Source organism: Triturus cristatus, chromosome 6, assembly GCF_964204655.1.
Source record: "Triturus cristatus chromosome 6, aTriCri1.1, whole genome shotgun sequence".
Taxonomy (NCBI): domain Eukaryota; kingdom Metazoa; phylum Chordata; class Amphibia; order Caudata; family Salamandridae; genus Triturus; species Triturus cristatus.
In genome coordinates, this window is record NC_140589.1 from 298,928,648 (window position 1) to 298,955,342 (window position 26,695).

Sequence of the window (26,695 nt, forward strand, 5' to 3'; positions counted from 1 at the left end):
ATTTGAAAGTGGTATGGTTTTTATCCCACCTCGGAGGAAATGAGTGAATCTCAGACTGCCTACTGTCTCTTTAAATGTAGAGCACAGCGCGAACATAGAAAGGATTACTTGTCACACCTGAACCCTTGCTGCCCACCACTCCCTGGCCACATCAATGTCCAGAAGCATTCCGTCTATCCTAGCATGCGTGTGCTAGTTTAGCATGCGCAGTGGACGCTGTGGGGCGCATAATGACGGGGTCCCGCTGCAAAGATGGAACACTTGTTGCATGATGCGCGTTTGTGGGTCCACTGACACTACTCACCACTGTACTCGGAAGGTGCATGGCGCTCGGCCAGCTTCCAGGCAACAGTACGGTAAATCACAGCAGAGCACATCATTTCTCCATCCCACAACCGGGATCTTAACTGTAAATCAACTGGGCTGGCCAGCGCAGTCTGGCTAGATTTACTTGCTTCAATAGCCATGGGAAGCGCCTCACATTTGCGTTTCCCCTTCCATTACAGCTATTGTCCATCTCTCTCTCTTCTCTAATCTCACCTATACCCCTTCTTTTTTTTCTATTGCCCTCTCTCAACTACCTCTCTCCTTCTTGTGTCCACGTCCTCCCCTCTAACCCCTCTCCCTACTCCCATTGTATCCCTTCCCTCTCCTCTCCCTCTTGTTTCTCTTCTTGCTTCTCATCTCTCTCTGTCTGCCTTTTACAAATGTATACATACATAGTCTGCAGTGAATGGCATGTGGTGTCTTAATGAATAATCTGTAATCTACAGCATGTTCAAAACAGGACAGTATGGTATCCACTGTCCCTGTGACAGTGCTTAATTGGAGCCGGTGGTTTGCGGTGCTCGGCACCGGCACTTAATTGTCAGCACCAGCTGTAGTGACCTGGTGGTGCGGTCTGTTAAATTTTGAGATGCGCACAACAACCATGTTTACTAAGTCAACTCACATTGAAAATGAATAATAACAGCCTCTCAGGCTATTATAGCTTGTGTGGCATTAATGGTCTGAATTGTCACACTTGTAGGAGTGGGATGGTTTGGTGTTATGTTGGTGCTGTCATTGGCAGCTCTGGCATGGGCAATGCGTGATGCAGGGTGTAGTGGCCTTCCGAGAAAGGCCCTAGCACTTCATTTTTCACAAATTAAGCACTGCCCTGTGACTTTAGTCCTAAAAGAATGAGAATAGTTTACAGGTATCTGGCTGACGACCGTGGCCCAGGCTGTGACCAGGTGTATGCTTCTGTCCCCTCCTTTGCGTTTGCGGTTTATTTCTCAGTCCGCCGGGGGAATTTAAAACAGGTTTCTGACAGTCATAACCTGTGGGCTATGCTGTGTGGGAGATTACTGCACCGGCCTCAGCTTGTGGTGATAACCCAATCACACACATCCTTCCTGTTGGCCCGGGTCACACGTGCACAGTCAGACCATTTCTGGTGCTTTGCAGCAGTTTTAAGGTGTTCTCGTTGCTCAATTGGTATAATTTTTTATATTTATGTTTCCCTCATCTTCATTGCTTGATTTTGCGTGCGAGAAAGTGTCACTCATAGTGGCTGGAATGTCACTCATAATCACACTGAAACTATGAATCAGAAACCTTGGCAGCTATGCCTTGTGTTACAACATAGGCTGATAAAATGTGACATTTATTTTTTAAGCAAAGCAGCATTCAAGTTAAAAATGCTAAAATAGGATAGTGCTGAAAGCGCCGTCCCGCTGTTAAAAGAATGTCAATGGTTTTTAGGTAGAATTAGTTGTCAGGCTAAAATTAATATCAAATGGATCGTAGCAGTGGGGCAGTGCACCTTCCTTTTCTAATTTATATATTCACACATACAAACCTGCTTAGCAAGTGTCCTTCACGCCTGCCTTTTTTGTACTTTAATGGTCTCAAGACATACAGAAAGGCCCCGCGAGTGGGTGTGCACTGCGGGATTTGGCCTTTTTTCCCGCTGCCAGTGTTTGTTCTTTAGGCAGGCTGAAGGCTTTTTCTCCCCGCTCCATGGCAGGGCACTGGGCCATGATGACTGATCCTGCTGACGGTGACGCTGTGACGCAGGAATTAATGACTAAGTCCTGAACTCCAAGTCATGGGGACACTACGTCACAGGAAGTTGTTAAGCAGCGCAAAGGGGCTCGACGTCCTGGCGATAGTGAATTTGTTTCAGGCCAAAAAAAATGGGTTCCTTTCACCTTAAGCCGATTTTTGTCGTCTTCTGTATAAACAATGGCCCTGCATGAATGGCGGTATCGTGGATTACTTAAAGTGCTTTTAAAACGTCAGCCGGATGCGAAGCCCTGCAGGAAGCCACAGCTCGTGACTTGCAGTATTGGAAAAAAGGCATTTGAATTAAACACCTCTCCCTAAGTATCTGTTTTTTCTAACAGGAATACCGCATTTTGTTTCCGTGTGTTATTGTGTTGTCTGGTGTAGCTGGGGCGCATTCAGTGAAACCGGTGATGTTGCTGCATGTTTAGAAACAAGCAGGCGCCAGAGCTCCTGCTTAGCATTTACTGTCACCTCCGTGAATTTGTGTCAGCCAAGTTAATGCCTCTCTCTGTTTTTGTCGTAGGTGGTGGATGCCAACAAGTGCTTTGAAAAGCAATCCCATTCAGCTTTATCTCTTCAGCTGGCGGCTTACTACTACAGCCTGCAGATCTATGCTCACTTGGCTCCCTGCTTCAAGGACAAATGCCATCCTCTCTACAGGGTGCGTGCTCGCTCTTTACTTACAAAAGTGCACAACAGACAGTTTCCCAAAACTTCTGCAGTGTAATTAGATTTTCGTATTGCTGTGGGTGCGCCATTCCCTCTTAATGATGCACGCGACGTGATAATTGCAAGGTAACGTCTTCATTCTTGCTTTTTCTCCAAAGATGGATATCTTGGACATAATGCAAATGCCAGACGTCCTTATGCCCTCTGGTTGAATTTCAACCAAATGAATTAGAGGCTTCCTTGGTGGCCACATATCAAATGAGTTCTCTGTGCCTGTTATCAATGGACAGGTGTCCGCATTGCTAACACATCACTCTGTTCATTGCTGATTGGTATCCGCCTCTAGGAGACCAAGGAGGGAGCATGTTTCATTCAGTGTCTGCTTTCCTATTGATTCAGTTCCCTTGGGAGAAGATTTGAGGTAATAGGTTGCTCTCGGTAGATAAACGGTGCCTTACATTTTCAGTGCTGTCCTTTTGCTTCATTTTACAAGGACAAAATATCAGCCAAGTTTGTGTTAACACAAGCATTCTTAAAAATCAACTCCAATTAACTTTAAAGACGACCTGCCTCTTGCTTTTATAGGAGTATTTTTCTGCTATTGATTTTGCAAGAAATGCTTTCAGACTATTTGGATTGGTCTGGAGGTAGATTGGTCGATATTGGAGATAGATGCGGTATATTTTTCTATTGTTTAACTACACACATTGCTGTTTGTTATCCAACCAATATAAAACTCAATTCGAATTGAGTCATTTGTTGTTAAAATTGATTTTTATAAAAACTGCAAAAGAAAAACTAGGTAGCTCTATTTTTAAGATGTCAACACAACGTATGTGATCACCAGACAAATAGCTTTAAGAAGCAGAAGCAGATCCTTCTCTTTTTGAGCCTTTGATTGTTGAGAAGGTGTGCTTCTGTTGGAAGACTGCTTGCATCGCACGTGTGTGCTTTATGGGGAGGATAAAGCTCAGTACAGTATGCCTGGGATGGTTCCAGCTGACCAGCCGATAATCATGGCTATGAAATGCTATTACGAAGACAAAAGGTCTGACTTAATTATTGTGAAAATGCATTTGTTGAAGGCAATAGGCCTTTAATCGAAGGGAGTTATTTCACTATGCTAAAGCCTGTAGGCAAGTATTTCAGTTCATTGAATCTCGCAGAACACCTCAGTAGACAAGGGTTTGCTGTTGGTTATCCCACCTGATAAACCCGGGGGTTAGAAGATTAGCTCTATTATGAGCCTTGTTAACATTTTATATTGATCTGTTACTGCATTTGTGTACATATTTGAAAGTTTGATTGTATATGTGATGGTTGCCTGGTGGGAAAGCGTATGCTCAACACAGAAGGTTTGAAATCATAAAGGTGACAAGTCCTTCATAAAGTCCATAAGCCTCCTTGGTTCATTGGGAAAAGTTCTGTCCAATGCCGTAAATCTGATCTGTTTATTATGAAAAGTTACGACAAAAGCAGTAGGTGTGACATTTTATTTAAAAAACATATATGAAAACCAATAGGTCTTTAATAGTTGATTGTGTTTCTACTGTATATTCAAGTAATCGAGAGGGACAAGGAGCTGTTTGAGAATGTCCAGCACCCATGCTCCTAGGGTCACTCTAACAAGAAAGAGGGGTGCAGTTCCCTTGGGGCGGGGGGGGGGGGAATCCCGGTGAGCAGATCCGAATGTCCTCACGCCCAGAAGGGTGTCGTGCTTCATCATAGGGCGCTGCCCGTCGAGCTGGCACTGCAGTGCTCGACGGGCTCCTCAGTATTAGCTCTTAAGCAGAGGTCTTTTGATCTAGCCGTATGGTGAATTCAAGCGAGAGGATATAGGTGTAGGGTGGTGCTCAGGTGATTAAAAGAGTCTAATGGAGACCAAGGAAGGATTTAATACGATGATCCCCTTGAAGCAGTAAAAACAGTGACGCCATCTGTCGCAGTAATGTACTGAGATAGCTAAAAGGTCAACATGTTTCATGTCTAGTTGCCAGGAGGGTCGGGGGCCTTTCTTCAAGACCAAGTAACTGTACCTACCCTGCTACAGATTGGAACCAAGAGATACTTGCAGGTATCCAATCCAGAACAGTTCACCTGCACAGGCTGCGGTGCAGGAAGTAGGATCCAACCTGTGAAGAAGGGAGAGAGATGGTGAGACAGCCATCAGAATAATGTTGAATCGGAAGACTCAGAAGAACAATGTTCAGAGGAACCGGCACCACACTGCTTATAGGTGCAGTATGTGCCCGCGGTGGCTGTTTAGCACTCACTGCATAGTGTACAAAGACGTAAAACATACACATACCGATAAAAATGTCCATCTATGGTATATGACACATGTGAGATAATAATGAAAACACTTAAAAAGCAGTAATGTGCGATGAGCATTCCAAAACTGCATTTGTAAAAACACACTTTATATTAGATGGCTTTTTAAACAGGGTAATATTACATCAAGGCAAGGTAAGGGAAAAAAGTCACCCTTCAGTAGAGAGAAAGATACCCCCTAAGAAAGGCACTGGTGCGTGCCTTTCTGCAGGAAACCAACTGATATGAAACAATATTAAATAGTACTTGAAATGCCCAGGGTAAAAGGATGGAGAATCGTATAGCCAGGGTGACAGGTTTTGAATTTATTCACATGAACCTTTTGGTGTGTTTGGTGGGACCTACCCTCCTCTGCCGACTAGTAGGTTGGGAGTGAGGTCTCTAGGTTGTGTTTATAAAGCGCTTGGAAGAATCCCAAATTGGCCACCCGGTGGGTATGACCCTCTGCAAGTGCGGGCGCCCCAATTGCTATCAGCTGCTTAGTTCAGGATGGCCAAGCAGACAAGAAGTGTCCAGATGGATGTGCTGAGAGTCGAACATTGGCCAGTGGTGGCCATCTTGGGCCAGGGTGCGAACGCGAGGCCCGAACTCGCTTTTCAAGTATGCACTGGAACTCCTCACTCCTCATCCATTCCTTTGGGGTTTAGGGAACATAAAACATACACAAGCCTCAAGGCAGTGGTCCAGATGGCCTCTCCTATACTATGAGTATTAATAAAGTTGCAAACAGAAGGTGAAGAAGTGTGGTTGCTCCTTGGCGGCCATCTTATAAGTGTTAGGATGTTGTTTAGAAGGGACAATAAGTGGTCAGATGGACATGGTGAAAGTAGAGCATGTGGCAGTGGGGGCCATCTTTGGATGGGGCGAGCATGAGAACAGCACTCGCCTTGTGAGTAGTACTATAACTCCTTGCACCATAGAAATTGCTCATAAGGGAGGTTGTCATGGAGCGCCTTAGGTTGATGACTCTCATAAAGGGGGAAGCTGTTGCAGTACATTTTTTGTTGTTGTTGTAGTTGTCAACCTCCCCTTTTCGAGTTCGATTTTCAGATCCAAAAACTGAATTTATTTGCTAGAAACGGTCTTGGTAAACCTCAGATGGAGATTGAGGGAGTTGATTCAGTCAAAAAAGGCCTCCTTTCCAAAAGATGATATCATCATCAATGTAAGGTTGCACAATTTTATATTGGCTTTGTAGGGATTTGACCTGGATTGGATACCTGCAAGTATCACATGGTTCCAATCCATAGTAGGATAGGTACAGTTACCTGGTCCTGAAGAAATGCCACTTATCCTCCTGGCGCCTAGGCAGGGCTTTAAGTGGGATGAAAAAACTGGGGGGGGGCTGTCTCTCAAAGGGGAGTGGCCTATACAATTAAGGGCATAGCTTAAAACTCTTAAGCTAAACCTGTGCTTAGCATAGTGTGCCGCCCGACTGGTATTTTGCAGTTTCTGTCATTGCATTCAGATATATAATACAGCATGTAACATTATACCTACGACAAGCCAGTACAATTGGCTTTGTCAATAGATGCTAGTTGCATAAGGTAAATAAGCAACAACTATGTATTTGTTGCAGATAATATTGACAATGCTTCAGTTCTGAAATGATGAGACTATGAAAGACCTACGAGTCTCTTCGAAATTACATCAAAGGCAGTGAAGAGTGGTACTGCTGCAGAATTAAGATTTTTGTTTCGGCCTGAAGGTGAGGGCAAAAATGGAAAGCCTGATAAGGACCCATCTCAGCACCTGCTTTTTAGAACTGCCGGTGCTGAGCACTGACAGGACCCGGCTAACTTAAAGCTCTGCACCAAGCCATGAAACATGTTGACCTTTTAGCTATCTTAGTACATTATTGTGACAGATAGCCCCACTGGTTTTACTGTGTCAAGGGGACCATCATAATAAATCCTTCCTCGGTTTCCCATAGAATAGACTCTTTTAATCACCTGAGCACCACCTTATACCTTTACTCTCTCACTTATATTCACCATTCAGCTAGATCAAAAGATCTCTGCTAAAGAGCCTCCTCTGAGTGGCCCGTCAAGCACTGCTCAATGACAAGCTCCCTATGATGAAGCATGACACCTTCTGGGTGTGTTGAGGGCATTCAGATCTCATCACTGGGATTCCCCCTGGGTCCTTCTGAAAATTTCTCCAGATCCATCCACGCGCGCTCTTTTCCTCCCCCCCGGCTTTCCTCTCCTTCCTCCCCTAAGGGAACTGCATCCCTCTTTTTTGTAAGATTATACTGTATATTCTACACACTATACCTCTCCAAGATGGTCACTCACTACTAGTTTAATTTTTTTTACTTTATCTTTTTATTGCAAGCGTGTACCTGACACGTTTTTCGATTTTTCTTCCTACTTGAATTCTTTCATTTTATCTTGCAGTTGGCTGTGGTTTGATGTACTGTGAATTTGTGGGCGGGCAAGTAAATGTATGAGTCAGTGGGTGTATGAATGAATGTATATATGCAAGAACGAGTGACAGAGTTCATGCATGATGATGTATGGCATGCCTAAATTCTCTAATGCTGAAGAGTCACTTTCAGTTATAAGGCTGTCGCTTTCGCAATGCCAATGTTTGTTTTGCTTTCCCCGAATTGTTTGCTAAAGGCTAACTTAGTCATCTTTTCTTTTTCACATGGCTTCTTTCATCCCTCAGAAGTATGCCAGATTTATTGAACTTGTTCAGTACCATTAGCAAAATCTTCTTATAGCATCAAGAAATAAGCATGTATGTATATACATGTATTTTATATATCACAAACATAGCTAGGAAGCAATGGAGCACTCCACTTGACGGTGTGGGGGAAGGGGGAGTGGAAGGGTTTGGGGGCTAATATTAGATCACGTATATCAAGTGAGTATCACACAAACATATTTGAATTGTTACATTTGTTTAGGCACAAGGAGATTAAGTGATTTGTACTGAATCACACAATGCTGAGCCTAGTGCAGAGTGCAGGATTTGAACCTGGGTCTCAGGGTTCTGAGGTCGACACCTCTGGCCAAAAGGCCACATCTCCTCCATATCTATTGTGTTGTTCTTGTACAGATCTATATTGAGTTACTGAATATTTCGTATTGATTATTCGAAGGTCAAATGTGTTTGTTTCCTAATCCTGATGATCATTATGTCTTGACGTTTTCTCTAGCAGTATTGAGGGCATTGCAGTCATACGGTCCTTAACATCTTATATGTTTCACCATTGTGCCTTCAAATATTGGTGTATTTGATTTATAACACTTGTTGCAGTTCACCTTTTAAAAATGTATTTTCCTGTGAAAGAGTCTAGAGGACCAGATGTAAGACTGTTTTTTGGGGTCGCAAACAGGAAATCGGCCTGTTTGCGACAGCAAAATAGGTCTGCCCTATCTATGTACAAACCCTATTTTGGTAATCTATTACCGACTCGCAAAATAGGGTTTGCGACTCGCTTTTAGGAAGGGGCGTGCCAAGGGCATTCCTTCCTATTAGCGAGTCATACTTCAATGTGCAAATGTTTTGTGACCGCAATTGCAGTCGCAAAAGACTCACAGTTTACCACCCATTTCAAATGGGATGTAAGCTACTAGCAAACAGGAAGGCCTTTTTGACTGGCAGTGAAAATATTTTTTAAGATCCAGCAGTGGTCCCAAGGACCACTGCCTACTCCTAAAAAATGAAACCGAAACGTTTCATTTTTCTTTTTTAAATACATCCAGTTTTCCTTTAAGGAAAACGGTCTGCATAAAAAAACGGCTTTATTTACAAAGTAGTTATAGACATGGTGGTCTGCTGACCCCAGCAGGCCACCATCCCTGGGAGTGCTAGCCATTCCCAATGGGGTCGCAAATTGCACCTGCCTCATGAATATTAATGAGGCAGGCAATTTGCGACACTGTTGGAAATTCCAATTTGCGAGTCACAAAATGACGCAATTTGCGACTCACAAATTGGAAGGGTCGTACATCTGGCCCTACACTGACAGACCATGGTTATCATTTTTCGATCATGGCTGGACTGTGTGTACTGACTGTGCATCCAGGTTCATTTGATTGTATATCATATGGAAAATACCTTCTTCAGGGCTCACCCCTTTGAGAAATATCTTGTGCTACAAGAAAAGTTGAGGCCTCAAGGTCATGTTTTCCAACTAATAGGGAGGGGGTACCCTTGTTCTCCTGAACTTTGTAAGTGCTGAGGAGATTCATGCTTGTGCATCTGCTTGATTGCGAATGAGATTTAGGTTTTAACAAGGGTTAACCGAACTCTAACAACATCTGGATTAATCTATTCATAGACAGAAATGTATCCAAGTCTAGCTACAGCAGATTTTCTTCTCCGTTTCAAACTTCAGTCGAGTTTAAAACCTGCAGAAAGCAATGGCAGCCTGAAAACAGAGTATAAGACAATTGAACGCTTCTCAAAATGTAATTAATGTATTGTCCAGGTCAAGAAACATAAACTAATATGTTAGTATTGACTAATTTAATATTAGATTGAGCATAATATAGGGTAAATGACTATTAAGAAAATGGAGTCCCTGCAAAAGTTCTAATGACCAAATGATAAAGAGGTTTTAGTGAACCTCAGAAATGGATATGGATGATAAGTCACTAAGCTGGTGCGTGTTAGACATTGAGCTCCTGGAAATTAGTTGTTAGTTCAAATAAACATTGCCACAAGTGGCACATTGGTGGTGTTTGGAACAATTGAAACAACCTTGGGTCAACTGGTATGGATTGATTTCCTAATGATATCTGTTGGTGCTGACAGCCACCGAAGCAGACGTGCATTTTCCAAGCGTCTTAGAAGATAGTCACATACTTCGGATGGATGCTGGTTTGGGTGGTGTCAGAAGCAAACTTGGGATTGACTCTATGAAATGACTTAGTAAAGTTCTTCTTTTTTTGTTTTTTGTTTTAAACTTTATTTACCATTTTAGTACGTTACAGCGATACAAACATCAGCGCTCACTGTCATTGTTGCATTTAACTGGATCATGCAATGATGTCGACCATATACAAGCCAATGTGACGAGAAACAAAAGAAAACAAAGAAATAAATTAACATTTGTAAATACAGTCCCAGTGGAATGTCCACGCCATCAAGAGGAGAATGTTTGCCTGCAGCACCCCAACCCTTAGCCCCCCGCATAAAAGGGAAATTCCCAACAAATGCACATAATCAAGACGGACAACCTCGGCAGATTGAATAGAGAAATTCGGAAACAGGTTATTGTGGTGCACAAGCCCATCATCCCACTCCGGTCGGGACTATGCCTTGTTCGAGTTGAGAGCCAGTGGTTTGGTGTGTAGCCCCCCTATATGCCCTGAACGGCCCCCGATGTCTTTGGGACGTGAGGAGCGTGGAAATGTGGTAGAGTAAACTTTGCCATTAGTGTTGCTGAATGCTAGGCTGTTCAGCCAACTTTGTAACGTGGGAACTGTTTTGCGGCCCCATTGTAGCGCGATTTTGCTTTTGGCCAGCAGTAAACTAAGGGAGGCGAACCTACAAATTCCTTTGGGGAAGTCTACTACATAGCCTAGTAATGCAATCTCAGGCTTGGGGACAAGAGTCAATTCGGTCATGTCTCCTAGTGTCTTGTGTACAGCCTTCCAATATGACTGTATTTTGGGACATGTCAATGTGAGATGGGCGAAGTCAGTGTATGGAGCATTACATTTACGACAGTTGGGCGGTCTGGATGGGTCAAGCCTGTGAGATCTGACCGGGGTGACGTATATTCTACACAGAAATTTAAAATGGAACAGTTTATGTCTGCTGTTTAAAGAGACTTCTTTCGTTACTGTACAACATTTGACCCATTGCTCGTCTGTGATGGTGCACCCTAGGTCATCTTCCCAGTCTTTGCGGATCTTGTCGTCGGTGACCCGGAATGATGTCTGAGATCACCTTGTATAGCTTAGATACGAAATGAATCCCTACCTAGATAACCATGGAGAGTGGGGTGAACAAGTCTGGTTCGATGGGAAAACCAGGCAGAGAGGCCTGCAGTGCCGAACAGATTTGTCACATCATGAAGCGATCCATGAACGTGGCGTGGCAGAAGCATTCCTCGTCCGCCACATAGAAGACATGTCTATTAGGGAACAAGTCCCCCATTTTAGTGATGTCAAATTTGACCAATGTGTGCTGCACCAGTCTCTTCCCCGTGATCCACAGCCAGAGGGCATTGGGGATGGGTAAAACCATGAATATAGCGTAGAAGTGCCTGTGATCCGCCTCATTTTTTCCCAAGCCCAACTGATGGTAGAGACCATCTTTATGTCGGAAGGGTCTCTGGGTATGCCCTTGGGTAACACTATGGAGAGCTTCTCAGGCAGTACGAAATCAGCTTCGGGGCGGAGAAATGGGATCCTAGCATCTGGGTGGATCCAAGCAAAGGCATAGCTACATTGAGCCACTAAATAGTATAACTGAAAATCGGACACACCGAACCCCCCTCTTTCATACGGCAGTGTCAGCACTTGCCAACGCACGCGGGGCTGTTTGGCCCCACCAGACTGATCTGATAAGATGTGAGCATAATTTTAAAAATAAACTGTTCGGGAGGGGTATGGGGATGTTATTAAAAAGCTATAAAAATTTGGGGAGCACAATTATCTTGATATTAGCTACTCTGCCAGCGATGGATAGCGGCACTCGCAGCCGTCTCTCCACCTGAGCCTCGAGGTCGTTGATTGCTTGACCATAATTGAGGCGGAGAATATGAGCTGTGTCCAAATGGATATGAATGCCCAAATACTTAATGGAGTCAGTGCACCATTCAAGGGAGAATTCTCACTCCCACTGCAGCGTGCTCGGTGTTAAGGGGAAAATAACTGACTTGCGCCAGTTGATACCCAGGCCAGAATCTTGTCCAAATCTGATTATTTCCCTAATAAGTGGTTCCAAGTTAACATGAGGTTCCCTTACATAAATAATAGTGTTTTCTGCGTGGAGTGAGACCAAAAAAGGGCCAGTGTTGAATTGGAGGCCCCTCTGTAGGTGCTTCTCCTGAAAATGTCAGATTGAGAGGTCCATAGCGAGAATGAATAATAATGGAGACAGGGGGAAGCCTTGCCGAGTACAGCGGGATAGAGAAAAGGGTCAGGAGAGTGTACCGTTCAGATGAAGTCTCGCTGTGGGGCGGCTGTACATTAATTTAGTGGTGGCAATAAATCCCTTCGGCATTCCCATGTGGTGCATGACGGAAACAATAAAGGGCCACTCTAGGGAGTCAAACACTTGTTCAGTGTCCAACAAAATGGTGGCTGCCGGGACCTCAGGATGAATCTTATGTAGATTCGAAAATAGCGTCCTAAGATTCAGTGAAGTGGATCGATGAGGGATAAAGCCGGATCGGGCGGGGGAGTCAATTAATATCATCAGGAGTGACAAGCGCATAGCGAGAACCTTGGCCAGAATTTTATAGTCTAAATTTAATAAGAACAGGGGTCGATATGACCCACATAGAGACGGGTCACTGCCAGGTTTGGTAAGGAGTATAATGACAGCCTCACAAAGGGTGGAGGGTAGGATTTGCCTTTTGAGGGCTTCTGCATGTACCTCAATCAGTTGAGGCGGCGGTAGGTCTGTACATGACTTATAAAAATCCCCTGTAACGTCGTCCAGACCAGGGGCCGAGGAGCCACTAAGGGCTGTGATGGCACTAATGACCTCCTCCTCTGAGATCAGTTCGGCCAAGAATTGCTGCATATTTTTCTCTAGATAGACCAAAGCGATCTCAGACAGGTATGCTTCCTGCGCAGTGGGGTCGCGTCCTACTCTAGAAGTGTACAGTGAGGTATAATAGTCGAGTTTGTTACGGATCTCCGAGGTTTCTGTGAGTATCTGGTCAGTGGAAGATCTCAGCAGTAATATAAGCTTTGCTGTATGGGGGACAGCTGCTCTAGCACCCGGCCTGGCCGCTCACCTTCACCATAGCGACGTGCAGTGCAATATTTTCCTAAAAAGAGTACCTCGCGGTCTGCAGACTCCCTATATTCAGTGAGGAGGGCAAGCCGGTGCTTGGTTACTACTGGGTTGGAGCTGTGTATTATGTCGCTATCAAAGTCCCCCCGGCATGCTTGGCAATGCAGACGCCCCTTATGTATGCCTTGAACCCTTCCCACAGAACTGCCCAGGAGTGGACCGAGCCGGTATTGATGGCAAAGTATTCTTCAATGGCTTTGTGTACCTCGGAGTAGAAGAGGTCATCGTTGAGGACTCAACTAGGAAATCGCCACTGTCGCTCATATCTATCTGGTCTAGGCACACCAAGGAGAAGTTTAACTGGGGAATGGTCGGAATATGTTCTCGGAAGTGTTTCAATTGATTGGTACCAGCAGGATATACCAGGGGAAATAAGCCAATAATTTATCCTGGTCCAAGTGTTATGTTGCCCGGCATAGTGCGTGTATTCAGTGGTGGCAGGGTTTCGCTTGTGCCATATATCAAGAGGCGGCAATTGTTCGCAAAGATCTAGAAGCGCTCGGTGAGCACGCAGTTTAGTGCCAGGAGATTTAGGGGTGCTGACTAAGGCGGGGTTAAGGAGCAAATTGAAATCGCCCCCTTCCGGCAATAGGTCAGAGTCCAGCTTAATAAGCTGGGCATGTAAGGAATGAAAGAATCCAGGAGAGTCAGTGTTCGGGGCATAGACACATACCAGGGCGACGCTGTAACCCATTAATGATCCTGTGACAATTGTGTTTCTGCCCTCGCTATCCCCAGTTGTGGAGTGAAGACTGAAAGGCACCCTTTTATGGATGATAATTGCTGTGTCACTGCAATAATTTCTGAAGTTGGAAAAATATCTTTGTGTACCCCAGCTTGAGGCGAAACGTGCGGGGTGAGATTTGGACAAGTGTGTCTCCTGTAAAAAAACAATGTCAATTTTGTGACGTAGCAGATAGTGAACGACATGCCTCCTCTTGCGGTTGTCATCAAGTCCTCTGACATTCCAAGACAGCAGGGACAAACCAGAGGGACCACTTACATTGCCTAGCTGGGCCATCTAACGATCTTGACAACTATGGCTAGAATAGTCAATCGTTGATAAATGTGAAATTTGACAGTGAGCATAACAGTAAATAACTCAAAATGTTTGTGCGAGAAAAGCTCTCCCCCACCCCTCACCCACCCTCACCACAAAAAAGGTGAGATGGAAACCCCGCATACAACAAAACATGATATACCAAGCAACTTAAAGCAGTAATGAAAAATCCCTGGATCTAGTATATCCGTATCACTAGAAACAGACCAAAGGTGTACACCATGAGGGGTGGCAACGCCACGCCAGTCGACCAGCCATCTGAAACATTTCGTATTGACAAGTGTTATTATCCCCATCTAGCTAAGTAAACAAAGGAACAATGAACAGTATGGTAAAGTTAGCCAGTGTCTGCATTAGAAAAAAGGTCCATGCTTGCTTTGGAGCCTCTGCACGGGAGAGAGGATCTGGCCTGGTTGTTGTTTTGCTTGTGTGCTTGGCAGAATTCTTGCACCTCCGTGAGGGTGTCGAAAATGCGGGCCCGGCCATTGACATCAACTCGCAATCTGGCAGGGTAGAGCATGCCATACCTCAGACCCAAGTTCCTTAGGGTAGCCTTAACCCCATTGTATTTTCAACGGGCCTCTTGCACCATTAGTGTTAAATCCGGATATAATGCTAGCTTAGAGCCCTGCCATGTGGTGTCTCTGCGTTCTCTGGCGAGGCGTAGTGCAGTGTCACAGTCCCGAAAGTTCATAATACGTGCGATGATAGGTCTTGGAGGGCAGCCCGGATTGGGCCGTGATCCCAGGGTGTGGTGAGCGTGCTCCACCACAAACCCAGGGGTAAAGGACTCTCTCCCGAACATGTCCGCAAGCAAGGTCTCGACAAAGAGGTCAAGGCGGCCAGTGGCGGTGGTCTCCGGCACCCCTAAAATGCGGATGTTGTTCCGTCTGCTGCACGCCTCGAGGTCCTTGTTCTTAATCACCACATCCTTGACAATGCATTCCACACGCTCTAATCTTTTGAGGGACTGTGCAGTCCCATCCTCAATGGCGTAAATGCGTGCCTCAGCCACATCCAGGCGCCGATCGTGAACTTGAATTTGAGCCCCCATGCTCTTCCAGACTCTTGTCTAGGGTCTCAAATCACCCATCCAATGCCCTAAAACCCGCTCTCATCTCCTGCAGTAGTGACGTGGATTGAGCGGAGGGTTCGTCGATGTGATCTGCGCCCTGTCCACCCTCCGCCATGCTGGAGCTGCCCTCTGGAATTTTCTCAACAAGCTTTTAGAAAGGGAGAGTCTTTTGCTTAGGGCCTTTGCGACCCATGCCGCTGTGCGGTACAACGAGAGTGGTGGTGGCAAAAATGATCCCCGTACTGATTGCATGCAGAAGATCAGCCAGGACCTTCAACTAGTGGGTGAAGAGGGAGAAACGAAGGCAGGGCCCAGAGCACAGATAGATCAGGCGAGCTGTTCTCCTGAGCAGTCTGATATGGGGAGTGGTGGGCGCCTTGGAGGGGGAGCGCGCTGACTGGCACGCTGAGGTGTGTAGATCCGTCCAGGCTTTAACCCCAGCACTGAGGAATGATGAGGTCCTTATGGGAGAATGCAGAGGACCGGAGGTTGGCGCTTCATGGGGTGCAGGCAACTGTGTGGAGGCCCAGGCACGGGGATCAGATGTCCGCTATCACCACGGAATGGTATGTTGTGGCAGCGGCGGTCACGGGCCCCGTGTCGTAGCAAATAACTAAAGCGTTGGGCCAGGCATCTATAGGCTGCGCACTTAGTGGGCCTGGCGGAGGATCAGTCGTGCAGGGGGGGCAACCGGGCGCAGGGAGCATTGGTTCCACTCTCGCCTCCCCCCTGTTCCACACCTTCAAGCAACCAGGTGATTGCCTCCCAGACCCGCCCGTGGGCCCTGTCCCGGCGAGTCCTCAAGGAGGAGGCAGGAAAAGCGGGATGGACCGGGCACAGCCAAACGCGTCCGCGTCCCGGTTGAGTTGAAGATTAGGTGTGGCGGGAGGAGAGCGCAAAAGTGGACCCGTGCCCGGCGCACTCACCGCTGTGTAGGTCAGGTGCTCCAGTCAGGTACCAGTCTCCAGCAGCATTCACCCCTCAGCTGCGTTATGTTGAGAGGGGATCCGGCCGCGGCAGACACTCGCTCCGCCATCTCAGGGCGCCGGGAAACCAATTTCGGGGGCACTGATCCAAAATCAGCCGGGATCGCTGTGCGCGTCACTCGCTGAGCGATCCGGTGGTGTCGGACTTTGATCAGTTCATGCTGCATGTGTTGGGGAAATTGCTACTGCGCTGGCATCGGCTGGCGGAGCTTCAACGCCGCACGGCCATCTTGGTCGGCGGCTTGGCCACGCCCCCTCGGTAAAGTTCTTCTTTAAATGTAGATTTCTGGTTCTTTCTTGTCCTGGAGTATAAATCCCGATCATGCAATGATGTGTGTTCAGCTTGAACAATGTAGATAAAGTGTGGTCAAATTTATTTATATGTGTTGATGGTTTGTATGGAAGAATCAACATTGTTTTTTCTGTTATTACCTTATGTCTCAGCTTTTTCAAGACTCCTTGACGAGACCGCTCCCCACACCAGAACTGATGATTCTGGCTTTACTATACCAATTTGTGAACTGTATTTGAAATATTAAACAAGTCTGGTGTCTGAAATAGTTATTTTAGCTTCCAATCTTGCATTTCTTAAGAATCAAAAATGGTTTTGCACTGATTTGAGAAAAAGCAAACCTTGGTGATTCTGGGGCATAGTGACTGAGCACAGTCATTTCCATGGGATTAGGGGCTAGGGTGCATTGCATGGCCAAGAGCCATGATATACCCCCATAGCTTTTTGTGCACAACCAAATGCCATGTATTGGGGGCACTGGACTGACCATATCCCGAAACCCAGACCTTCACACTTGTAGGTTTCCTCTGATACATGAAAGAACCAATGTGAAGGCAGTAGAAAGGCTCCAGTTACCATTTAGGAAGGGTAAAACAAAAGGAAGAATTTGCAGAGTGATAATGGAGCGACAGAAAACCTAAGTAGGGGAGAAATGTGGGAAGCTAAAAAGAGTGTAGGAAGGGAGCATTGCGATGTAGATGGTCAACTTAGTATTTGGAGGCAAATGGAATGAAAGTAGGTAGAGAAGGTGAGGGTAACAATGAGAGGAAAGTGAAACAAACACTGGCAAAACCAATAGGTCTGCCTTGAATGTGCTACTGCATACAGGCTGCATGTGCGTGTGCCAGTGTTTCCAAGGGTTTGCACTTTTAAGCCAGACAGTTTTGCTTTGTCAGTGCTACCTAATGTTTGTAAAGTTTAGGAAGAACAATACAGGTTGTCATAGGATATCTTTCACTTGCCTCGCCCTTTTATCTGCCCAAAAACCAAAATACAACATTGTTTTGTTGGGCAATATCACCTAAGGTCAGACTCTCTCAGTTGGCTTTCCCTCCTACTTGTGACACATGGCCTGGTCCACACCGCCCTTTCAAACTGATTCTTTATTCATTTTTTCTTAGAGTCAAATTCGAGGAAATACAGAAAAGATCTGACGGCAGTTCCCTTGAAACAGATATTCAGACTAGTCTACCTTGTCCCTCCACTTCTTTGTGTCATAGGATATTACACTCTACTCTTCCTTCCTCTCTTAGAGCACAAATAAGTTGTCTTGTGAACACTGTACAAAAACTAACTCAATTACATTTCCATGGGATCGTATGCTATGACAATACCTGTATGCACCTTAAAATATACATTCAACATTCTGTTATTACTGTTCTCATTTGACAATAACATATATCCACTGGACCCGTCCACGGAACCATTTGTCTGCTAGTAGGAGAGCGTGACAACATCTAATTCAAACTAAATCCGCCAAAGCTAGATTGTTGAGTATGCTGGGCTGGGAGGGGCTTGTCTGTTATAAAATATTAATTTAATGGGTGAAAAATTGCATACCTCTCATACAATTGCACATGTTGTTGCTCATTAAAGTAAAACACCTATTAGACAGTACTGCCATGGGTGCTGGCTTGGGGCTGTTTGCACTGACAGATGTTTTAAAAAGCCGCCAGTGGCATTGTAAGAGAGCAAGCTGCCATATTTGGAGCAAAGAAAATGGGCCTCCATGCTACTCGGATGGGCAGTAAAAAACAGCCAAATACAGGTGCAGTGTTCCCCTTATGACCCCGGTGCCACTGCATCTAGTGCAGCAGCGATAGCTACGTCTGTGAGAGCTGCAGCATAGCATGACATAGCAGTATGCAGTTGATACCGACACTACTCCTCACAACGCCCCCCACCTCCCCAACCCCACTCGTTTATCCTTGGCTTTGGAAATCCATATGGCAGCTGGAAGGGGGGTTGCATTCAGGGGTTATATTAGCCTCTCTCCTAGCTTTGGTGAAGTGGTGATGGCAGTTCTTGTATTGTGGGATGTCTTGTGTTGCTTATACTGGACTAACTGTCAGATGTCAGTTATGGTTATGGTGGTACTGGGAGCGTGGTGCGGGTGGTAACGGTGGTGCTACTGCTTCTACTGGTGATGTGGTCTAGGTGGTGGTATTGCCCTTACTGGTGGTACTGATCCTTGTGATGGTAGTAGTGTGTTGCAGTAGTGATCGAGATACTGGTGGTGGCAATGGTTGTGGTGGTGGCCATTGCATGTGGTGGAACTATTGATGGTGGTACTCATAGTGATGGTGATGATACTGGTAGTGGTGGTGTTGCTGATGGTTGTGGTACTGGTGGTAGTTGCACTAGTATTTATGGTGCTACTGGTGGTCTTAGTACTGTACTGGTGATAATTGTGCTACCAGTGGTTATGCAGATGGTGGTGTTGATGGTACAGGGGCTGATAGTGGTACTATTGCTACTGATAACAGAGGTATAGTTACATCTGTCTGGAGACTGGCAGATGTGCTAAATAACCCCCTTTGGTACTGGGACATGCTGGTCTGCACTCCGAGAACATGGATAAGTGAGTCAAATGAGTGCAGTATATCTGCCTGACTCTATGCTGGTGACCTCTTCCTCACCACTGTAGAGGATGGCTGCTCGCAATGCCTCTCTGCTCGGGCAGGGCAAATACATACAGTTTTTCTGAAACCTCTTCGCATGTGTAAAGTTTTCTTTTGAACTTTCATGTCACTAAAATCAGAGATGACGTGGGGAGGTGGCTGATGCTGAGAAGGCTCAGTCTCAAGCCCGTTGCTTCGCTTTATTTTAGAAAAACACACGAGTTTAACTATAGTCTTGGAGAACTAGTTTTCTCTACAGTTTTGATTTGTGAGACTTCCCGACTGGAGATGGCAGAGAAATGCACCAACGGGCTCTTTCTTTCAAGAAATACCTTACAAATGCCTTTTTTCTTGTGGATACCCAGTGTTGCTGCTTGGGACCGTCAATAATTTGTAAACACTGACATGTATTTATGGGAACCCACCACATGGTGGCGCTGTGTGTATATTTTTTTAGCAGATGTCATTAATGGAACATTTAACTATTTAATATATCTTAAAAATAAGATAAAACTAAGACTTAAACCTACATTTTAAAGTGATGTGGATAGGATGCACTAGACCCATATGAAATACCTCAAGCACTTAATTCCGCCACCCTCCCCCCCAATTAAATAAACACTGTGGATAATCCTAACTGCAGATCCAACATGTTTCAAAATACCCCAGGTGCTAAACTGAATCCAGATTTTCAAAGCAATTGCTAATGCATGCTGGTAGGTGGCGCTACCGGAGTATGTGAGGTTTAGCGCCACAGTGGAAGTGAATAAGCAGAGCTGAACCAAGTGGTTACCCCTAAACACCTACATCAGTTCTTTTCTTTTTGAGCCCTTCGTTGTGGATCCATAGCTACACTGCCTACTTCATCAGTTCTACTGATGCCAGAAGGACCAAACACCGTGAGTAGGGAAAATACCCCACCCCCAGAATATGATGGGTTTGAAACCATGCAACGACTACAGAAAGCAGATGTTGGTCACAGATCTGCATGACGTTTTCTTGTTGTGTATTGATTCCAGTCATGATTCTCAGGCAGGCGACAAGTGCGCCCTCATGTATCTGAAGGTGATCAGGCAACAAGAAGCTGACCCTTTCCCGCTCCAAATGAGGGGCCGCTCTCGCTCTAGATATCGTCCTATATTGAAGTCCTCCAGTTTGTCTTCATTTACGTCCACAAGGAGGCCAAGTGGAAATCTTCCCCCTCTTGCCACTGCAGATCAGTCTATAAGCCGCTAAATTAGCGCTCCAAGGACCTGCCTCTTTCATCATATTCCTGCATGAGTCCATTCGAGGCAGGTCACTGTGCGATCTGTGTTTCCCAGGTTGTCCCAGGTTGTCATCGACCCTATAGTAGCCAGAGCCCTTTAAAGGGGGTCATGCTGCAAATCTTCAATGCAATGCTGGCTCCATCTGACACGTATTTAGGCCACCATTTGCTCTTATTCCAGAAGGCCCCTCCTACACTTGACTGACCATGCTGGACCTTCTTCTGGTTCCTGGTTTGTGTCAGCCCATTGTTTCACTCTGGCCCTGGGGACGAAGCTGGTCCCACCACATGAGTACTGCCCCAACTCCAGCGACACCCTGTTGAATCTGGTCCTGATGCTCTGACCTGAGCGGATGTCTGCCCACACCAGACCTACACTGCCCTACGTGGTCATCAAAGCGCAGCCCCTACCCTTAGAAAATGATTTGCAGCCTCTTCCTCAAAAACAGTACTATAGAATGCTGAAGGCCCTTTTCGTCTTCTATTCAGTCGTAGTTCAGGAACACTCCTCACTCATTAAAATGATGCTGGATTGCACATGGGCTTACAGAATGCTTATTCTGGAGTTAGAAACTTCTTCAGACTTAACCACTGAAGAAAGTGCCTTTGTGGTGGCTTGTCCCATAAGAGCCCTTTCTGCCTTTCAGCTGCTTGCTTCCTCACCCTACGCATGCTCCGCAAGATCTTCTTTATACTTTATAAAATACTTGATTGATTGATTGAATGAGGCTTTAGCACACATTGATGGCTGCTTGGAAAAAGCCATGTTACATTTTCCCATGTTTGCTCTCGCTGCCTAGATCGTCCATGATACAAGCAGTAAGATTAGAATTGGGAATCACCTCATGGGGTATAACGGCTTGCATGGCTTTATTGCGTTTCTGGCAGCGGTTAGGAACAAGTGAGGATCAAAAAATCTCACAGTGGTGTAAAAATGAAATTGCCAATAGTGAGTTGACCTGGGCAAGAGAGACCAGAGCTTCAATTATTCAAGCATATGGTGTTTTAAAGCTAAAGTTGTGCCCTCAGTACTTAGACCTAAAGGTAGACAAGAAAGAACTTAGGACATTGGGAATAGAAGCGTCCCGAACCCATGATCAAGAATACCTCTTACGGAAAAGTTCAGTTGCTATTATGGCCTCAGCATGGAAAAATGATTTACATTACCCCTATATCGACAGGTTACCTAGCTGCAGGTTAAGGCGCAAAGTGTTAAGATTGAGAATTGGGCTAAATCCCTGTTATGCGAACAATGGGGTACAAATCTTAATGATAAATAGCAATGGAAAATGCACCTGCACCTTAGGCACTACCTGTGATATTTTACATATATTATTAGACTGTTTTAAGATTTTAGATATACGAAGAGAGATTTTAGGCCCGATTTTAAAAAAATATGAAATTAAAAATAGGTTGCAAGCTGTAAACCTTTTAGTGGAAATGAAGAACCTAGATATAGTCTGTGCTATTGGGAAATATATAAACAAAGTGAAAGAGTTTTTCAAATGTTAAGAGCACTGATGAAATTTAGATCCTTTTAGATTCAGGGAGAATGGATTATTAATGGATAGAAGTAATTTGTGAGACACACTAGAAGGTCAGTGTGACCCAATAATGGAATAGTTGATTTTTTTTAATTTTAAGATGATTTTTTATCTTGCATTTTTATGGTTGTGAATTATAGGTTTAAGAAATATATTGTATATTGTATGATTCTGACTTGCTTATCTATGGAATGTTATGCTGCTAAGTGTATACTTTTATGGTTGTAAATAACCGAATAAAGTTTCATTTAATTTAATTTAATTTCCATTCAGTCACTCAGTGGCTAGATGACACTGTCTCCTGGTGGCCCAGGTTTTTTCACACAACATCCAGCTCCAGAAAGCCACCAACCAACCTGAACATCTTCTCTTCAGCTCTGCCAGATAGGAAGTCAAAGCACAGAGATGCTTTCAGCAGGAGAGTATTTTCATCTGCCATTGTAACTCTACGATCTCAACACAATCTGATGATTGGGCTAGTATACCCACACCCTTTAAGCCATGGGCAGTGATGTCTTGCGGGCTGTTGTTGAGGAATTCACGACAACCTTTGCCCAAACGATTTAGGACAGACAAGACTGGCAAATTTCTTCTGTAGACTGCCTTCGACACAACAAAATGTGTGAGTGGGCTGAGCCATGGGCACCAGGCATCATGCCTGGATGTGTTAATGAATTTTCATACGGTATCCATACATAACTATTGGACATGCCCTTTGATGAATCTGGGCTCTTTTGCGAAACAGCCAACTCAACACTACAATGTTTCAAAGACAGCCATGTTACTGCCCGCTCCTTGGCTTGCTTTCAACAGACCGTCAGTTTCAGTGGCAGTACAGAAAGTTTAGAGGGTACTCATGGGGTCTGGCCTATCGACGGCAGCAGCCATTGCAGCCAGTTCAGTAGCTGGATCAAACTTTGTGCAGCTCAAAAGGATATGGTGGCGGCTGAGTCTACAGACACCACCATGGACAGCATTCTAACACCTCCTCTTTTCCCACCACAACAGCTACAATTCCTCTCTGATTCCACCTTCCTGGACTACACTGCCAGTAAGGGGGAAGGTTTTTGATTTCTTCTACCTGCCTTGGAATCTGTGACTATGGACGGGTGGGTGCTACAAATTGTTGTACAAGGTTTTGCCTTGCATTCATTTCATCCCCCTCCCGTTGAATTCTACTCCTGCCTACCCAGGTTTTGGCAGCACATGATGGCATCCTTCTACAGGAACTCAAGTTGCTTCTGGCCAAAGAGCCCATTGAGAAGATACCAGACTCAGAGATGAGTGAAGATTGTTAATCTCGCTACTTCCTGTTGCCCTTAATGGACAGTGGAATTTGGATCTCCACCCCTGAATGCCTTCTTACAGAAGGATATATAAAAATGCTCTCTGGCTCAGGTTGTTGCTGCAGAAGACCCCAGAGATTCATTGTTATCCTTGGACTTGCAAGACACATACTTGCATTAACTTTTCCTGCAGTCCCAGAGATGCTGCATTCGGTTTGTGGTAGGGGTGCAGTATTAGCAATTTGCCACACTGCCCTTCAGAGTCATCTCTGTGCCTCTGGTGTATTGAAAAGTGATAGCAGCCCTTTTATGCCAGGTGGAGATACTTGTATTCCTGTACCTTAATGACTGGCTACTCAAGGCATGTTAGCACAGTCAGACATGGACCACCTTTGGGCAATGGTCACCCTTCTGTCTTCTCTGGGTATTTCTATCAACAGACCTAAGTCCGATCTGATACTTGTGCGGAGGAGTCCCTCCTTATGGCCATCCTGGACAAGGTGACAGTCAAGGATTATTTCCCGAGCCCCTTCCAAGCCACCCCCCTCTTAGATTCCAGGGTATTCAGGATATGATCCAGATGTTTCAGGCTCAATTGTTTTTTGCACTGAGGATGGCTCTCGGGCTTCTGGTCTCATGCATCCTCCTCATCCCTTGTGCCCAATGTTACTTGAAACCTTGCAGTGGAACCTCCTTCTCGAGTGGGCAAGTGATGAGGTTTTACATTTGCCTACCAACTGGATGACATTTGCATCTCAGAGGCATCAGAACATGATCTTCGGTGATGGCAGGTGGACACAAACTTGCTCTGTGGTACTCCGCTCTCATTACCCCACCTAGAGTGAGCAGTTGTTAGTGAGGGATGTATCATCTTTGGTTTGAGGATCACTGGGAGAGGTGGAGTTCAGGGGTCTGCGGTTTTCAGGGGCGCTTCGCGCCATCTGGTTGGCTCTGAAAGACTTCCTGATGTACATCAACAGATACCGATGCAAGTCCTATTTAACAATACGCCACCATCTGATTCTGCAAGAAGTAGGGCTGCATAGGGTCTCGGATTTTGTACCAGGAGGCACTGCGCTTTGGGGGCAGCTGGATCAACAGTGGATCTACTTGGCAACCAACTTAATGCCAAAGCAGGCAAACTCAGCAGGCATCGGATAGCAGACAACAAATGGCATCTTCATCCAGAGGTGACTCAGGAAATCTTCAAACATTGAGGCATTCCCTAGCCGGATCCTCAGTCGGGTTGCCCACAGTGAATCCGTCCTCTGTGCCGACTGACCGCCTTGTGCCTGTAATAGGCTGTATACCGGCTCCAACATAGACTTCCATCCCAATACCACGACCTGCATCAATCCCTCCCTTGTTGATGCTGATATTGACGTCACTGGTGGAAGCTCTTATGGTGTTTCTGACGTCTGATCCCCTAACTGACTTCAGGATGATCTCAACTGATGTTACGCTACGAAATCACAAAACATAACCGGTCAAATCCTATTCCTCTTTTAGAATTGATGCGCCTCAGATGCGCCATCATCTTGTCAGATCAAATCCTGATCAAAGCTTGCCATCACCCAGTGATGATGATGGAGGAGAGGGGGATGATATATCCCCACATAGTGCCACATTTGATTGATAATTTGAGGTGCAGCTGAGGTCTTAGACTTACAGCTACCCTCCATCGAGGTTAAGACAAATGTCCTTATGGAAATCTTGCATCCATGGCCAGCCACAACTGAGCTCTTGCTTCGTTTAATGAGGTCCTCTCTTATACTTTAATGGGCACCTAGTCCCCGCCATGTAGGTTGATTATTTTTGAATACTCGGAATGGCTAAACGAGACGCAGATGGTGAATGAGTATATGTACTCCTACGGAGGGCGCTCCACCACATGCAGTGGGAGGTAATCGCCGGCGCGGTGATAGCCATCCGGACTGATTGTATTTTGACTATGAGAGAGGCACGTGTGTTTACGCGAGTTCTGTATATTGCTCTTCCAGGCTTATTGTATCCTGAGCACTGAGAAAGCTATGTGGCGCTGTATATTATGAACTTTGGTCTTTTTGATGGTTGGATAGATGTAAGTTTTTGTGTTTTAAGTATCCCGGGCACATGGTACATCTGAATGTGGTAATAGGGACTTTAACTTTACTTTGATTTCACTTTGTCCTTCAGTTTTGAAGTCACCCTCTGGTGGGGTATAGTGGTAGTTTGTCTCCTGTGTTTAGCACTGGTTGCATGTAGTGAACTAATTTTGAGCAGACTATTACACTAGAAGTAGTTAGCAGGATCGGCATTGGTGGTTGGTTTCCTGTTGGTGTTATAGATGGGAACATGATGGTGAGATGGGCAGTCACGATTCTTAACCAGCTTGCGCTCCACATAGCGGAAGGTTGAAGTAATATTGTTATTTTTGTTCTGTGCAGTAATGTATTAACCCTGTCCTGAGGAGGCATAAGAAGAATAAAGGCTGGAACGTGGTCACGTAGACCTTTCTAAGGAGGAGTCATTGGAATTGTAGTGATTGTTTGGAATTGTAGGGTGTCACACTAGAACGACTTGTACTAGTTCACTAGCCTTAAGTGTGCCACCTGGACTACCTCTCAGTGGTCCTTCCAGAACTGTAAGGGGGACACTAGCGAGAATAATTTTTTTAGGGTTATTGTGTTATACATTTATGTTTTTTGGTTTATGTATAGAATGTTGTGATATATGTCATTTTTGTGTTTTCTTCATTGATTAGGTGCTATTGTCCATGTGGATTATAAATGTTTTGATACAATTCATCAAGAATAATAATTGAGGAGAGGGTAATTAAATGTGCTCTACTCAGAAATCACTTTACATGAATGGGCAGGTGGCCAGATGTCAAAGAGTGGCGATCCCGATTTTCTTGCAAAGCAACATACTTGTGGAGGTGTGGTGGTCCAGGCTTCAACAAGCAAGGTGAACAATTATCCATATCTTCCCTGGATAGAGAGTCGTAGAAGATTGAGGTGTTCTGAAAACAAATGTTCTCTTCAGCCAGTTTGCATTGCAATCAGTCAACGTTTGTTAGTTGTTAAGCAGATATGCATACACCTTCTGGAACATGGGCAGCGAGATCCTGCGGGCAGTCCCAGAAGACCTTGGAGCATTACTGACTGAAACCATTCAGGAAGGGCAAGATTCTTGCGGACAAAATGCGTGATTCTTGCTGGCCTTGAAATAACTAATTGTCTGGAAGAAAATTTGGCACTAGTGTGGTGTTAATCCACCATGCGTGGATGTGCTCCTCAGAGTTCTCTGGTATTGTGCAGGCCTCTCTCATGGACATGCCTTTCGATGGCGGTCACCTGTTCAGAAAAAAGCTGACTGTTTTATAATGCTTTATGCAAGTACGGCACAGAAGGCTCTCTGGGTCTGTTACCCCCTGCCAGCCAGTTTACTTACCAGCTCTCAAAATTCTGAGGCTATTCTAGGGGTCAGGCATATAGGCAGCATCACTCTTCCCAGCCCTTGGTACAATCATCTCAGTCCT

At 45.3% G+C, this 26,695-nt stretch overlaps 1 protein-coding gene across 2 annotated transcripts in view; it reads left to right on the forward strand.

Annotated features, from left to right (window-relative positions):
• The window catches only part of NBAS (NBAS subunit of NRZ tethering complex), a 2,067,161-nt gene that overhangs the window by 1,077,062 nt on the left and 963,404 nt on the right, over positions 1-26,695 (forward strand). For both annotated transcript variants that reach the window (XM_085610668.1, XM_085610669.1), the window contains one exon: positions 2,576-2,713. In XM_085610668.1, the coding sequence (XP_085466794.1) occupies positions 2,576-2,713 (138 nt within the window). The remainder of the gene's footprint in view (positions 1-2,575; positions 2,714-26,695) is intronic.